This window comes from Semicossyphus pulcher, unplaced genomic scaffold, assembly GCF_022749685.1.
Source record: "Semicossyphus pulcher isolate SPU_LCO1_2020_fin unplaced genomic scaffold, fSemPul1.0.p SCAF_17, whole genome shotgun sequence".
NCBI classification, from domain to species: Eukaryota; Metazoa; Chordata; class Actinopteri; order Labriformes; family Labridae; genus Semicossyphus; species Semicossyphus pulcher.
This window is the reverse complement of record NW_027211681.1, coordinates 10,703,897-10,719,737: the sequence shown is the minus strand read 5'-3', so window position 1 is coordinate 10,719,737 and position 15,841 is coordinate 10,703,897. Positions and strand designations below refer to the sequence as shown.

The 15,841-nt window shown below is 41.1% G+C and overlaps 2 protein-coding genes across 2 annotated transcripts; both read left to right on the top strand.

Annotated features, from left to right (window-relative positions):
- The first annotated feature begins 188 nt into the window (after positions 1–188).
- Positions 189–8,118, top strand: LOC138594465 (putative RNA-binding protein Luc7-like 1). Its single transcript, XM_069665561.1, has 10 exons — positions 189–743; positions 1,180–1,274; positions 1,919–2,017; positions 3,446–3,556; positions 3,741–3,884; positions 4,176–4,352; positions 4,521–4,687; positions 4,770–4,799; positions 5,489–5,650; positions 6,647–8,118. The coding sequence occupies exons 1-10, from the start codon at positions 683–685 to the stop codon at positions 6,882–6,884; spliced, it is 1,284 nt and encodes a 427-aa protein (XP_069521662.1). The 5' UTR covers positions 189–682; the 3' UTR covers positions 6,885–8,118.
- A 406-nt stretch (positions 8,119–8,524) lies between these two features.
- Positions 8,525–13,832, top strand: pane1 (proliferation associated nuclear element). Its single transcript, XM_069666532.1, has 6 exons — positions 8,525–8,643; positions 9,459–9,535; positions 9,944–10,042; positions 10,373–10,452; positions 10,638–10,729; positions 13,165–13,832. Exons 1-6 carry the CDS (start codon positions 8,587–8,589, stop codon positions 13,312–13,314), a joined length of 555 nt encoding a protein of 184 aa, XP_069522633.1. The 5' UTR covers positions 8,525–8,586; the 3' UTR covers positions 13,315–13,832.
- Positions 13,833–15,841: the final 2,009 nt, after the last annotated feature.

The following is a 15,841-nucleotide window of genomic DNA, read 5'->3' as shown; positions in this document are numbered from 1 at the left end:
TATATAATCTACAATGCACTTATAGTTGTATAAACGTATAAATGAATGAAATATTATGTATCTAGGATGTCCTCACAGTAGAGCTGACTGAGCGTTGGCTCTAACGTCACTAGACCGGCCAGCGCGCGCTAACTGCAGCACTTCCTCGAAGCGGAGGCACGAGAGCGCGTCCTGCGGCCATGCGCACGGAGGGGAAGTGGAAAGACGGAAGAAGGACGTTGAATAAACTTGCCAACTTTAAGCTAACTGTCTAGAAATACAGTTAGATGCTATGTTACAGAAGAAGCGGTTGCTTATTTTGTTACAGGTTTAATTAGCTAACCCAACGGCCCGTCTGCATTCAGTCACCGCCCTCTCAACTTGCCTTACGACACGACCAGGGGACTCCAGCAGTTTTCAAACAGACGCTGCACTTGCTTAACCGACCCGAAGTCATCTACAGTTAAAAAGTCACATTTAACTAGCTTTTGTTACGTGCTGTGAAAAACAGTGTATTGTGTTTACGTTACACCGAACAAGCTCGCTGGCTCGGCGGGACTCGAGCTTTTCTCCTTGTGGGAAAAGTTGTCGGTGTCGGTGGTGGACTAGCCGAGCAGGCCTGCCGTTAGGAGGCTGCATGTGTGAGGACTGTCGGGGCGAGGAGCTACTCACACAACGTTAGCCGACCTAAACATTCAAAAACATGTCGGCCCAGGCACAGATGCGAGCAATGCTGGACCAGCTCATGGGGACGGGGAGAGACGGTGAGCATGTCTGATCCTACACGAGTTTGTGTTGTTGCTAGCATTAGCCTGAAGCTAACCAAGCTGCCAGACAGCGAGAGTGAGGCATGCTTTTCCACCAAGCTAGCTAACATGAGGGTAGCCAGCCGGCTAGCTACCTGTTGTAGTTGAGTTTACATGGCGAGTTAAGTTGATGTGATAACCTTGCACAAAAACATGATAACATTTTAGCCTCCAACTGGTTCATGGTCAGTGTACTAGTTTCTATGTAGCTCTTTTTCTTGCCACCAGATGTTGTCATGTTATTAAACTATGTGCAAAAAGCTACTTGTAAGGTTACAGATGTGACTCATTCATCGCAAGTCTGCAACTCAGTGATTCAGAACTTCTTCGGGGATCTAGGTAACGTAAGATTAAGTTAAACTGTCTGTCTGATTTCTATTTTTCTGTTTTTCAGGGGACACCATGAGGCAGAGAATAAAGTTTACAGATGAGCGAGTCTGCAAAAGTCATCTCTTAGATTCCTGTCCACATGACATCCTGTCTGGCACTGTGAGTACCATATTTACTCACATCTATCTACAGAGAATATTATCGTGTTTTATGCACACAAAAGCATTATGGGAGTTGTTGTCATTGGTTTTAGGTCCACTCCTGAACATTGGACAGTAAAATGATACAGTGACAACAAGCTTTTACATTTATCTTCAGATAAATCAGATTGATAAAAACCTAAAATAGACATTTGAACATAACTGCTGTTCACGAGAAACATGAGCCGATGTTTGTTTTATGTATTTTAGCTTGATGTTGCCTGCAAGCAATTGAACGTAACTTACATTTACAAAATTGCCTGCTGTTCCATCAAACAATATGATTGTAATGTAAATAAGAAGGGCTGCACTTCCAACCCCGTTATTGTGATGCGATCCCTCAAATTAAAACTGAGAGTTAGTAATTAACTCAACATCACTGTTCAAATTCAACAATCTGGAGTTTAAAACCAACACAACACATTTTTTGTCTCTCAATATCTGGTGACTGTACTGTACAGATGCTCTAACACTGTACAGTCAGTCTCGAAGACCAGACCCTGCAGTACTCTGATTCAAAGGATATAACACGCACAGTCTCTCAGGTGTAGTTAGATGATTAAATGTACATACATAATGTTGATGCCTTTCTGATTCCTGCAGAGAATGGACCTGGGAGAGTGTATGAAAGTCCATGACTTGGCCCTCAGAGCAGACTACGAGATTGCCTCTAAGGAGCAGGAGTACTTCTTCGAACTTGATGTGAGTCTTGCATACACACACACACATACACACCCTAACACCCCATCATACCTAGCTCTTGAGAAAAGCATTTATTTTTCTATAGTTCCAGTGTAATTTGTCACTCAGTAAACCAGCTAAGTGCCCACATGAAAATAGGGTTTAAGAAGAAATCAACCAGGGTTGCGGACAGTTTTTTTGATAGTGATTTGTTTTAATAAATGTCAAACTTACATCAGAGGTCTTTTTAATTCTTTTTAGTAATGATATTGAATCTGGCTGCACCTGACTCAGAATTTACCAGATTTGGCAGTTTGACATGACATTTCGACAGTTTCCTTTTTTTAGAGCTAGACCAACTCCTATGTCGTTCTACATGAGTCTAATGTTTTACGTGGAAGACTGGCTGTTAACAGGACATTAAAACTTTTATAGCTAAATACTTCCTTAGCGTTTCAAGTCATGCCGCTGCCGTGTTTAAAATATGAAACTACTTTTATTCAGTGTGTTTAATAGTTTTAATTGGCGTGTATATTTGTTTTGGAGAGGAGTAGACCTCTGCAGATAATTCTGCTCACAGTAAAAACTTTGTGAGCAATGAACACTTGAGGGTCGTTTTGAGACTCATTTTGTAAAGTGTTTATCCTGTCATGCTGTTGCTTCTGCATTGTGCTGTTTACAATGATGCAGGTAAAGAACTAAATTGCGAAGGGGCACTTGTTGAGCAGTGAAACACGTGAGTGCAGATTCCTGTGTAACTTTAACAATGTAAATCTGCTGTTTACTACGACGGAGTATTAGGGCCACATTAAATGAAAAGAAATAGAGATTACAAGTAAAAAGGCATTATTTTAGTAGTATGAAGTCGTAGCATTACGAGAATTAACTCTCATTTTATTAGAATAAAGTCTTTTCTTATTATTTCTAAATCATTACTTCCCTAAATCTAACAAAGGGTTTTGCTGTTTTACACCATCTATGCACAGTATAAAGTTATTCAGAGTGACAATGCTGCTTTCATGCCAACCAAGAATAGCGAGCTAGATGACGGTAAGATAATTCAGACTGTATAAAAATATAAGTGAGATGACGGCAACCACAAGAACGGAGAGTGGTTTTCATCTCCCCCTCTTTCACTTGATGATGTAAAAGACAGGATGACGCATTAAAAACTCATGAAATCATTTTCCAACCGGTACAGTCATCCCCCTGACTGTTTGTAGAACAGCACATAATGCTGAACCCAAGCTCTTACTCAGTGACAGACACCCATCACATCATGCTAACACCGCCCCTGATGTCCTAACGGTTCCTCCACCAAAAAGCCCACTTTGCGACTGCCCAAAGCAAGAGTCGAAAGATCTTGTGTTCATTTACATTTTTGAGATATTTGATTCATGGCATTACTTTTACACCCCAAAAACCCATGTATCTTGTGTTTTCTCACAGGCTGCTGAACATCTTCAGACTTTCATCGCTGACTGTGACCGCAGGACCGAGCTAGCTAAGAAGAGACTAGCTGAGACGCAGGATGAGATCAGCGCTGAAGTGGCTGCAAAGGTGACAAACTCCCTGTCTGACATTTTCACTGAGATTATTATCAGGTTGTTGTGAATGCAGGGACGGGGAATCATTTATGTCTTTGGGAGTTTTTGTTTGACCAGGCTCTCATTCATCTCTGCGAAGTGTCTTTTTATAACTTAAAGCAAATTTTTTTGGTCTCTTTTTCACTGGCCACGAAAAGGCTGAGCGTGTACACGAGCTGAACGAAGAGATTGGAAAGCTTCTGGCCCGAGCAGAGCAGCTTGGGGGTGAGGGGAACGTAGATGAAGCCCAGCAAGTACTGGAAATGGTGGAGAAGACCCGAGCCCTGAAGAAGGAAGCAGAGGTCAGAAATTGAATCCGTTTTCACTTCCTTTCCACCAAATAGAATTGAATATAAGTTCCTCTCTGTGATGATGAATGTTTAATTAATGACATGACTGATGCATTTCATTGGCAAATCATTGTATTCTTTGACTTAATGGTAACCAAAAGCAGTTAAACACACACCTAGCTTTCACTCACGTCCAGGCTCTGTCCTGCAGCCATGATGAAACACAATTTCAAATCTTTTATTTAAATTTGTCTTCAGTGAGTTTGCTTCAGCTCTGTACTTTCAAAACTTTTGTTCTTACAGGATGTATACAGGAACTCAATGCCAGCCTCCAGCTTTCAACAACAAAAACTACGGGTGTGTGAGGTGTGCTCTGCCTACTTGGGTCTCCATGACAATGATCGCCGTCTGGCTGACCACTTTGGGGGCAAACTGCATCTCGGCTTTATTGAAATCCGCGAGAAACTTGAAAAGCTAAGGGTAAGACATTACTGAACCAGCACAAACAGAGCTACTTAAATGTGTGTGATTATTGATCAATAAGGTAAATCTAGTATAAATTTCAGTCATGTTTTAATGATACTTCTGAACATGATACAGAACCAGCTGGTAGCATTATTTATTTACGTTGAATTTTGTGTCTTCCAGAAAGCAGTTGTAGAGAAACAAGAGAGAATGCGAATGAGAAGACGAGAGGAACGTGAAAAAGACGATGAAAGAGAGCGACAGTGGGAGGTGGAGCGGGAACGAGAGCGAGAGCGGGAACGAGAGCGAGAATGGGAGCGGGAACGAGAAAGGGAGAGGGAGCGAAGAAGGTAAAAATCGCTCCGATTTCTTTTTATTTACTTGGCAAAGGTTCAGTGTTGTGTGGAAATTTAAACTTTGTTTCTGTCTCAGGTCAAGATCCAGAAGTGGAGACCGATACAGGTATGTCTACCTTGACTACTTGATGAGTTTTGTCTTTGTCAGAGACGCTTTAGGGGCTTATAATGTCACAGAAAATAGATGCAGTTTCCTGATATACTATGGAGCAGGTTGGGACATCCTCCCTGAGAAAACAGATTGTGATGTTGAACTGTCTTTTTGTCGATGAAGATGTCTCGACTCCTAACATGCGCCGTGTGTCTGTCACCCCTCCCCCATCTCTCTCTATGTGAGAGAGTAATGTCGCTTGTTTGAAAAAAACGCTTGCCCTGGTTCTATTCCTGTGAAGTTTAGCTCACCTGCACTTCGTTTGCAGAGGGACAAATCACAAGCAACACTTAAACAGTCTCATCACCCTGCAGCGCTGCAGCGTTGCTTGTAGTATATCTGGACAATGACTCACACATAGGAAGGACTTAGGAAGAGGTGTTATACTAATCTTTTTTTTTTATGATTAAGTCTAGAAAAAAAAGATGACTTAAACATTTATTTTTGTCCTTCAGCGTACATTTAGAAACCTACATCTGAATCCTTGTGTTCTTTGTGTAAGCTTCTGTAAAAATCCCTACTACGAAATGCCGCTATGTACACGAGTTGCCCCCCATTAAAACAGTGTAATGGTATACAACGCACTTCAGTCTACCTATTAAATATACATATTCATTTTTTTTTTCTTCATAATTTTTTCCCAGGGATGGAGGCAGTTCGTCCTCCCATCGTTCGAGGCGCCACCGCTCCTCTCGTTCCAGAGAAGAAGGTGGTGAACGTGATCGTGAGAGAGAGAGGGAGAGGAAACATCGACACAAGGAAAGGCATCGCTCACGCTCCCACTCTCACAGGCGCAAAAGGAAGAGGTGCAGCTTTTATCAATGTCTTAAAACTTGCAAAAATGTTATTAGGACAGGATTGTTGTGGGAAAGTGTACCTCCATAACAAACTTAATTCAGTCACTCAGCTGCATTCAGTTTACATCATGTGACCAGGGATATAAAATCAGCTGTCATACTGTTGTCTCACATTCAGAACATAGGAACAAAGTGGATGCGCGCACAGTCAATAGAAGGAGAGTAAGTTTGGTGGATGCAACAAATCTTCTCTCTGTAGTGTTAACTAATTGATACCTGAATAGTGTTTTGTTGATCTGTTGAAAACCAACCTTTATTACTTATACAATTATACAGCAAGTCCATCATTATAACTGTAAGCCAGAGCTGTGAATATAATCAATTACTTCTTTTGGTCTAACCCGAATTTAAGTCCTTAATTATGTGCCCAGATGTTTTAGGCTGACCCCCGGGGTCAGCCCTACACACACTGTCTGTATGTGACTGAGTGAATGAGTGACTGTGCTTTCACAGCTGGAGAGAGAGAGAGAGAGAGAGAGAGAGAGAGAGAGAGAGAGAGAGAGAGAGAGAGAGAGAGAGAGAGAGAGAGAGAGAGAGAGAGAGAGAGAGAGAGAGAGAGAGAGAGAGAGAGAGAGAGAGAGAGAGAGAGAGAGAGAGAGAGAGAGAGAGAGAGAGAGAGAGAGAGAGAGAGAGAGAGAGAGAGAGAGAGAGAGAGGCAACATCGCAATGGCGGATCATGGAGCATATTGGACCTCCACTGACGCGACTCTCCGTCTATACGGCTCTGGATACTTTGTTCAGGGAGTAGGCGGGGCTGCTCATCAGCTGTCCTCACCTACGTCCGCAGCTCACACCTGCTTTCAAACACGTTGTCATCATAAGGACAATCCTTGTAACACATTACCTACAAAAGCGCACATTGACCTGGTGCGGTCGGCCACATACTAGGTCTTGACCTAGTCTTGTTAACTTGTGTCTGATTTTTTTTTTTTTTTTTTACCTCAGGTCCTCCGGAGAGAGATCATCTCATACCCGCGAGAGAGAGCACTCGCCGTCCCAGGAGAAAGGTGGAGAGGCTGCAGCAGAGGGTTGGCGTGAAGACAAGGCAGAGGCCAGAGACTGGGAGGACAGGGAGCCCTCCCCCTCTGCGGACACAGCCAGGGGCAGGGAACGAGAGAGGTCCCTTTCATACGAGCGGGAACGACGCTCCAGCTCCGAGGAGCGAGAGTCCGGAGAGATATGAACAAGACGTGGACACCTCCAAAGTCTTTGATTTGGATTCATTGTTTAGTAACAGGAGCATGAAGAGATGAGTGTGTGTTGGTGCGTGCGTGTGTTTCGGCTTTGTATGTGTGTTCATGTTAAAAGCGTGACATGTACATTAGCAGGGGTGGACTTAGGAAACTTAACTTGGGGATGAGGGAACAACTTCAATGGTGGCGGTCAAAGAAACATGCAAACAAACTTTTATAAGACTCTGCATTGATTCGATAGTGTGACCTGGAAGCAGTGTAGTCATTTTTTTATGCCATCTTGTGTACAGTTATTTTGACAGCCATGAGGGATGAGTGAGTAAAGAAACCGCAGCCCTACTTTAGAATCAGTTTTTTTATTTTGCTCACATGAAGTGCTGTTATTTTTTTATCTTTAGTTGTTTCCTTAATGTTGATACTATTTTTCCTGTTCCTTCCTAGGATTCTTACCAGTTTCAGTAGCTGTGGATGATTTTCACGGGTTCAGTTCATAAATGTGGCTTAATCCTTGCAGTCATGTTGGAAATGAGCTGTGAATGACTGAAGGCACTTATGATGTTTATGTTTTATTTGCTGCCTTACAGCCATAACAATCTCATTTGGAAAATCTGATCCACATCCCCGCGCCTGCCCTTTATTTAAGATGCAGCGACGTGCTGGTACTTTGAAAATGAACTCACTTGTCCCCCTGAAAGAAGTCATCCAAATGTTTCCTGACATGCTTATGCATAAAGGTGATGTGCATCTTTACATACTGACACCCAAAGGCCCAGGGACCTGTGTCCTGTTTGCTGTGATACATCCTGGTGTTACTGGGGAATCTACTTTGCTGTGCCATCATTAAGTGAATAAAAATTTCTGCTTCCATTTAAATACAATGTGTTTATAACAGTGTATCTTAACCTTCACCTCCTGTTAATGTATAAAGTTTTAATTTATATCTGGTGGCTTTGGCTCAGGAGGTAGAGCAGGTCATCCACTAGTTGGAAGATTTGCAGTTTAATCCTGTCTAACAGTCTAACCCTTAATTGCTGCCGAATGCTGTGCCATGACGATGTATTAATGAGTAATAGAATCGATCCTGATGATGTTGCCTTAAGCCTTTGCCGTTATTGTGCAGACGTATGAATTTGGGGAAAGTTTACGTGTAGTGTAAAGCACGTTTAGCGGTCGGAAACTAAAAAAGGCAGAATTAAGAGCATGTTGTTGAGATGTTTAAGCCAGTGGAGGTGTTTTCCTCCCTCCTCAGCTTTAATGCCTTCCAAAAACATGTACATAGTCACACACATAAAATAAATATTACAAAAATCAGTTTTTAAAGTGTAATGAAAATGAAAAATGCTGCTCTTAATATAGAGACATTATTGTGTTTGGGGTTTTGTCTTAGCATTTTTCACAAATTCTGATACAGCATTTTGCTTCAAATGTACAATCTGTACTTGAAATAGATCATAAGGCGTGAATTGTAAAACGCCTGGCAGCCTGTAGAGGGCAGAAAACAACTTATTTTAAAGAGAAAACGTCGTGACGCGGCCTGCCTCTGTAGGGACAACGTCATTGCGTCACACGCACGTTTGGAAAAGAAGCGCGAGTGGACTCCTATGAGATAACCAGACTCTGCTCTGGCTGGTGAGTTTCTCACTAAACGGACGGAACTGAGCCGGTTTGATCAGTACATCAGTTTGTATCAGGATGTCGTCGCTGAAGCCATTCAATAAGCTGCCTGGGTTGAACACAGCAAACATCTTGGTGAGTTTGTGTTTTATTAGCTTGAGCTATTGAGCTTGAGCTAACAGTGGAAACAAATGTTTGAAGGCTAGCTCAGTCATTCACTCACTTTTATCTTAACAAAGCATTTTTATTATACTTCCAGTCGTCCATTCTTAGTTTCAGTATACATCCTGTCAGACATTAATGATGTGTCAATGTTTAAAACGCTTTAATCTCGCATGAAGCCAACCAGCTCCACGTTTCAAAACAAAGTCAGAGTTTCTGACAGGGTGGTCAGGATCCTTCCAAGGGGGCACAAGATGAATCGGGATAGGAAGATGAAGAAAAAACATTGCTACACTGTTACACACTGCTACAAACAATTTGAATAGATTAACCTCTAAAAAAGAACCCCCCCAAAAAACAATCTACAAAGGACATATCTGATCAAAGTGACATCTGACCACTTAGAGAAACTGAATCCCAAAGTGCTCCTAAAGGCATTGAGCTTGGTGTGTACTAATGAGAGAATGAATGTGGTGGCAGGTAGTGTGTTGTTGAACGACTAGAAAGGCACAACAGAAGTGCTGTCCATTAACCATTTTCTATTTATATAAACATTATGTGTAATGAAGGTTTAAGCTGATAGATAAAGTCAAAACTTTATTCTCAGTTGCTGATTTCTGTTTTTGAATAAATAGAAGCTACTGTGTTACTTTCCACCCCATGTTAATGTACATATTATTAGATAAAACTTTAGATGAAGGTACAAACTACATTTTTTTGTGGCAGTGTGTTATATTCACAAAGTGCTATCATCAGTTTTTGTGCTGACCTGGAGTGTTTTTCCCCAGCTGGTGGAGTTCGAGGAGCAGTTTCAGCAGAGTTTAGCAGACGCTCTGGTGGAGGAGACCGCAGTCACTGTGAATGTGTGAGTACTCATCTAATTATTAAACTGCTGAAGTCGGCAGTCTGCTACAACAAAATGGGAAACACTACCCTCGTCATTATAGTGGATCTGCTGCCTGAAAAACAAGAGGATGTATTTCATTCTACTCTGTAAATCAAGGGTTTGGCTCAATAATTAAATTTAACATCAAATTAGAATTAAACCTGTGAAACTCTCTGATATCTGAACTCTATTATATGTCTAAATATTACATATATTGTGGAATATTGCCATGCAGGGTGTCTTTAAACCTCATACAACTATCTTAAGTACATATCCGGATCTTGTCCATCTGTACCATCCATCTAATATGACATAGAAGAATTACCATCTCGGCTTTCTACGTGTAAGTAACCAACTAACAACAAGCACTTAAATTGCCCCATTTAGGAGACTAGCTAAGAGTCTGCCACTCCCCAAGGAGAATGAGGAGAGTCGCCCAAGGATAGACCTGGTGGTGTTCATCATCAACCTGACCTCAGAGCTCAGGTAACTTTCAAATCCGTACATATCTTTTAATCTTCTCTATGTTTTTTCTAACGACCTGGACACACAGATGAAACATCTTCTTTAAATTGTGGTCTTAGTTTGCGTGAATGAAACTCATGTTGTCCATAAAGAAGTCTTTTTGACCCCAAATCTCCTTGTTAAACCATATCTTTTAAAAATTACAGGTACCATTTTTACCCAGACTTTTAGATCAGTATTATCAGTATTGTATGTGTAATCAGTAATAAGGACTGTACTCAGAAATGAATTGTATCAACATAACAGGATATTATAGTTCCTTCTGTGACATGTATCTTTATTTTGTCATAGTTTCCAGTCAGCAGAAGCCTCTCTGAAATATTTGGACCCTGGATTTTTCCTTGGAAAAGTCTGCTTCATGGTCACTAATGGTATGGCAATTAATTTACCTTCTTCTTTAAGCATTTGTTTGCTCTCCTTAGCCCCTTCAATCACATGAAGGAGGAGAGAAAAGGAAGTAAGGACGCACACATGTTTTAAGACAGATCATTAAGCTGAGTCTACTCTGGGTGTCTCTGTCTGACCGGCTGCCCTCTTGTGCATCTGTCTCTTGTAGCTCGTAATGCTTCGGTCCCCACAGAGCGCCTGGATGCTGTCAGGAAGCTGGCAGCATCGCTCCACTGCCCCTTGCTGTTTGCAGAGGATCAGGTTTGTATCAGCTTTTGTCTCAGACTTTGTTTATGGTTTAAACCATAGACTGTATAAAAAGATGGGTGACGTGACAGTCCCCTAAAAGTGAAGCAAAAACATTTAGAGCGCCCCCTGTTGACTGGCTGCAGTATAGGTCATTAAGCCCGCCTCCTCAATGTTAACAGATGGGACATGAGTCAAACTATAAAACCAAAATACACGCCAAATACATTTTTCTCAAACATGGTTTCTGTCATTATAGTTAGTTCTTATCATGCTGATTTACGTCCAAGTGTTCATTTTTCTGACAAGTTTATTTTTAATTAGTTATTTGATGCTGTCAAAATGATGATTGACAGCTCTGTTGACAATTATGGCTCCTGCAGCCTATCAGTTCTTGATTAGCAGAGTAGAGGATGAACAGCAAGAGGAAACCTAACTAAAACAATCACTACAGACATTGAAGTTTCCATACCTGCGAACGTTAATCTCCGACCAACACAGAGAAGCTGTTCTGATGTTAAACACGCAGACGTGCAAGATGCTGTTGTTTTAGTAGGTTAAGTGTGTATTTTGGTTAGCGGAAGTGGCTACGGCGGCTCCGACACCGATCTCTACTGCGCAGTCTCTGGTGACAAAATGACGTCACCATCACAAGATGGCAGCGCCTGCCACAGGGGCTATTTTGGCATCACTTTCGTACAATGGGAGCAGATGGAGACGCGTCGTCCATCTGTATATAGTCATTGGTTTAAACCCTAAGATATAACTGTAGATACAAATTCATGTGTAGCAAAGTTGGATTTTTGTACTTCTTACAGTGTTACAACCTGGAATTCAACTTTTTGGGCTTTTAACATTTTGATTAATGAACAAGAGCAGTCCAAAAAGCACACGTCTGTTGGATGCACAGGTTCAACCCAAGGCAACTTGTTGCATCTGATCTTTGTTAGGGGTTTCACAGAAACGCTTGAAGTGCTCAAAACTCTGCATATATTTTATTGGTAAATATTTTGGATAACATGTATTACCCCCCAATCTGCTTCAAAATTATGGAGAATTTCGAGTTGGTCCGTTACATACAACCCCATTAAAATCCATTGTGATTTGCAATTATAAAAGAAACATCATGGCCAGCCAGACGTGGACACAGGCATTATGTTTTCGGGTTGTCCGTCCGTCCCATTCTTGTGAACACGATGTCTAAGAAACGGCTCAAGGGAATTTCTTTAAATTTGGCACAATTGTCCTCTTTGACTCAAGGATGAACTGATTAGATTTAGGGGTCAAAGGTCAAGGTCACTGTGACTTTAGAAAACACGTTTTTGGTTATAACTCAAGAATTCCTATGCTAAATGTGATACAAGTTGGCACAAATGTCTTCTTGGACTCAGGAATGATCTGATTCGATTTTGGGGGTCAAAGGTCAAGGTCACCGTGACCTCACGTCCATCCCATTCTTGTGAACTCGATATCTCTGGAACACCTTGAAGGAATTTCTTTAAATTTGCAACAAATGTCCACTTCGACTCAAGGATGAACTGATAACAATTTGGTGGTTAAAGGTCAAAGTCACTGTGACTACACATAACACGTTTTTGGCTATAACTCAAGAATTCATACGCTAATTACTGTATGACAAAATGACAAAATAGGATAAGATGATAAAGTGATGACATTTTATACCCAAAAGGTCAAAGGTCAACTTCCCTGTGACAATGTTCTGCAAAAACAGTTTTCTGGCCATTATTCAGCGCCATAACTGAGGAACAGAAGGGGAGATTGTGACCATATTTCATATTTGGTCAGATACCGAATTAGTGACACTAATCTTTGGTGCCCACCTTGAAACTGGGATGATTATATAGATCTTCTGTGCTGCCAGGTTAAAGATGTGTGTGAAGCATCCACGTTTAGACAAGAAATATACTTCATACCTTTTTATTAAATTCCTTCAAAGTCTTCACTGTATGAGTCTGGACAGACTTGGATGTAAACTGTAACTTGACTGGTTGGCAAAGGCATGCAACCGCAATGACCAAAACTATTATCTGATTAAAGGAAAAATTCAGTTGCCTTTTCTGTCAAGCAATCAAATAATCCTCGAAGCTCTGTTATCTTCAAAATATGTTCCTATCCACTTCTGGGAGGAGACATTATTCGCCTATAAACTAATTTTAATTGGTGAATCCATCTTTCCTTTCTCTGCTGCTTGTCTGGGTCCAGGTCACTTCACTATAATTGATTGTTTCATTAGGATTTATTGTTATACACTGATGAAAAGTGTTGAAACAATATAATAATAATAATAATAATAATAATACATGCAGTTTTACTTAAGTTGCATTCTACAGGGTATAATAAGGGTTATGGAAAATGTTTATTTTTACTTGTGTAACTCGTGTCTTCAGTGAGTTCCTTAAAAGGCAGACTGTAATCTTCTTCCCCTCCAGACTCCAGAGGGTTTGGCCAATGCTACAGAGAGGCTGCTGACCATCCTGAAGGTGACAGCAGGCCTCATTCCCATGGCGACCGCTCTCTACCTGTCCAACCTGACTCGCTGCACTGTACCGCCAGACATCGACCAGCCAACCTTTGATTGATTCCTGTGGCCGGTTTCATGGGAGGGATGTCTTCTCTGACATTTTCATGTTTATATTTATTATTACTGCATTACAACGGGACTCTCCAATCTGATAACACATCATTTATTTCTCCTTTCAATCTACACGTTTGTACTTTTAACTGCTGCTGTTTCTGTGTTCTCCCTTTTACTTAATAATAATAATAATAATAATAATACTACATTTTATTTGATGGCGTCTTTCAGGTCACCCAAGGTCACCTTACAGGGAATAAAAGCATACAATAAAACATCAAACATTTTTAAAACCAGACATCAACCTAAAACAATTGTAGTGCACAGTGTCAGAGTGAATATGCCAGTTTGAACAGGTGGGTTTTGAGTTTGGATTTGAATGTTGTGATGGAGTTTGTCTCATGTGTGGGGGGAGGGAGTCCCATAGTCTGGGTGCTGAGCAGCTGAAGGCTCAGGCGGTACCGAGCAGCTGAAGGCTCAGGCATCCATGGTGCTGAGGCGTGATGTGGGGACGGTTAATAGTCCAGCAGAGGCTGAGCGGAGGGTGCGGGAGGGGCTGTGATCTTGGAGGTCGCGAATACTTGATATCTTATTGCAAAATGGAAGACCATGCAAATGGTTTGAATGAGTGAGTTCATGAACTTTTCTATGCCCTTATATGTAATGAAGCAGTCTGGCCTTTTCCACAGGTCACATATTGACATGTCACAAAAGGAAAACAGGTGTAAATAAGACAATAAACTTATCTGAATCAGTTTCAGGGTGCTGTTGTGCATGGTGGTTCACTATTAAACTTTCATGGCTAACTCCAAAACTTGTACAGAACGAAGCTGTTGTTCTGTGCTTGTCCTACTTTGAAGCTCAGTGTTGAATGACAACATGACGTTAGCTGTAGAATCCGTTTTTGACAGTTTGACCTGAAGCAGGGAGTTTTAATCAGTGCAGTGACCTCTGACACGAGCTTTAGCCGAGATCTTTTGCAGACTGGCTCAGAGCAACATTAAATGACAGTACACCCACACATTCAGTATTAATAGTAATAATATCCTGATAATGAAGATATAATAGAATAATATTAACCAACCCTTCACTTAAATTAGGACCAGTGGAGAGTTATGGGAACAAGTAAGATTTATTAAATATTTGCATCACTTAAGAAAGACTCCACATTACATATGACATCCCCTTGAATGCTAACATTAGTCAGGCTTCAGAGAGGGAGGCAGACGTGTGTGACCAGAGGGACTCTGCCTGGAGTCACGTCTGCTTCCATCGGTTACACAAACACAAACACTATTATTAGTTCATGGTGGCAATCATCCATCACAGAGTTTGCTGTTGCAATATGTCCTGTAAATGGAGCGACAACAAGGTCGTCTGTGTTGGACTGTTGAATGATAATGATAACGCCTGACTCTTGGCTCATCATAGACTGAAGTATTTGGCAAGTAAACCAAACTAAATACTAATGGAGACAATGCTGTGGTCAAAGGGTGCAGTAGGTCATGGGAAACCTTCTCAGGATATTATAGACTACTTTCAACAACCTTTAATGTTCCACCTTCATAATTTGTGTTTTATTTATGCAGGTGTACAACATTTATAATAACCTCAGCGGCTGCAGCTAGCCACAGAGAGCTCGGAGATATCTGCAACATCCTCATCTTTTTTCCTCACTGCTCCTTAAATCAATTATAAACCCTAATTCAACAGAGAAAAGCAAATCATGTGTCCTTCTGGATACGCTCAACAACTGTGGGTACTTCATGAACAATACACATGATAAGAAAGTGTCCTAACAGTCCCTTTACCTACAAAATCATTTTCCCTGAGAGAAAAACGTACCATTTCACTGCTCCATTGGTTTCAGTCTCATTGTAAGTATATCTTTAGTTGACACTACTTTGTTTTCAGGTCACAGTTATACATTTAACTTACACTGACTGTCTTTTTATGGTCTGTCATATCACCAAAAAAATGAGAGGCAGAATTGCAGCAGCAGAGATGAGACAGAGAGTTGACATATGACCAATATACAAAACGGTAACAAGGACAACAGATTCTTAAAAAGAGGAGGGTTGCTGGTCCACTGTGTGATAATATCCCCATTATAGCTGCTCTGACTGAGACTCTGCCAAAACCTCTCCGCAGTCACGTCCGCATTTAATCAGCTGCTAACAAATTAAAAATAAAGCTGCGCGTGAGGTTCTGTGAGGACAGTGCTGAGGGTGAAAAGTTCAAGTGAGGCTTTCTGGGGTCATCTGTTTGTGTGAGTGTGTGCCCAGACACTTGATGTTAAGAGTTGTAGTCTCAACCTAACTATGCTTGATATGCTTTTAAACTTTACAGTATGTCTCATAAAGACCAAATTTATGTCATTATTTATTATTTTAAATGAGCAATCGCTTTAACAAGAAATATTTCTAACTCTATTTCCCTTTGCATAGAGGAGGTGACTTATGTAACAGACTCACCAATTGTGTAACCATGAATTTATTTATTTTTCTATTCAGAAAAAATAACAAGCAGAG

What these genes read in the sequence shown, in the direction of transcription:
- LOC138594465 (XM_069665561.1), top strand. Translation starts at nt 683, where the DNA reads ATGTCGGCCCAGGCACAGATGCGAGCAATGCTGGACCAGCTCATGGGG. An exon ending in CCCTGAAGAAGGAAGCAGAG is followed by an intron (nt 3,885 to 4,175) that starts GTCAGAAATTGA and finishes TTGTTCTTACAG; the next exon opens with GATGTATACAGGAACTCAAT. An exon ending in AGGGAGAGGGAGCGAAGAAG is followed by an intron (nt 4,688 to 4,769) that starts GTAAAAATCGCT and finishes TTTCTGTCTCAG; the next exon opens with GTCAAGATCCAGAAGTGGAG.
- pane1 (XM_069666532.1), top strand. Translation starts at nt 8,587, where the DNA reads ATGTCGTCGCTGAAGCCATTCAATAAGCTGCCTGGGTTGAACACAGCA. An exon ending in TGAACACAGCAAACATCTTG is followed by an intron (nt 8,644 to 9,458) that starts GTGAGTTTGTGT and finishes GTTTTTCCCCAG; the next exon opens with CTGGTGGAGTTCGAGGAGCA. An exon ending in AACCTGACCTCAGAGCTCAG is followed by an intron (nt 10,043 to 10,372) that starts GTAACTTTCAAA and finishes ATTTTGTCATAG; the next exon opens with TTTCCAGTCAGCAGAAGCCT.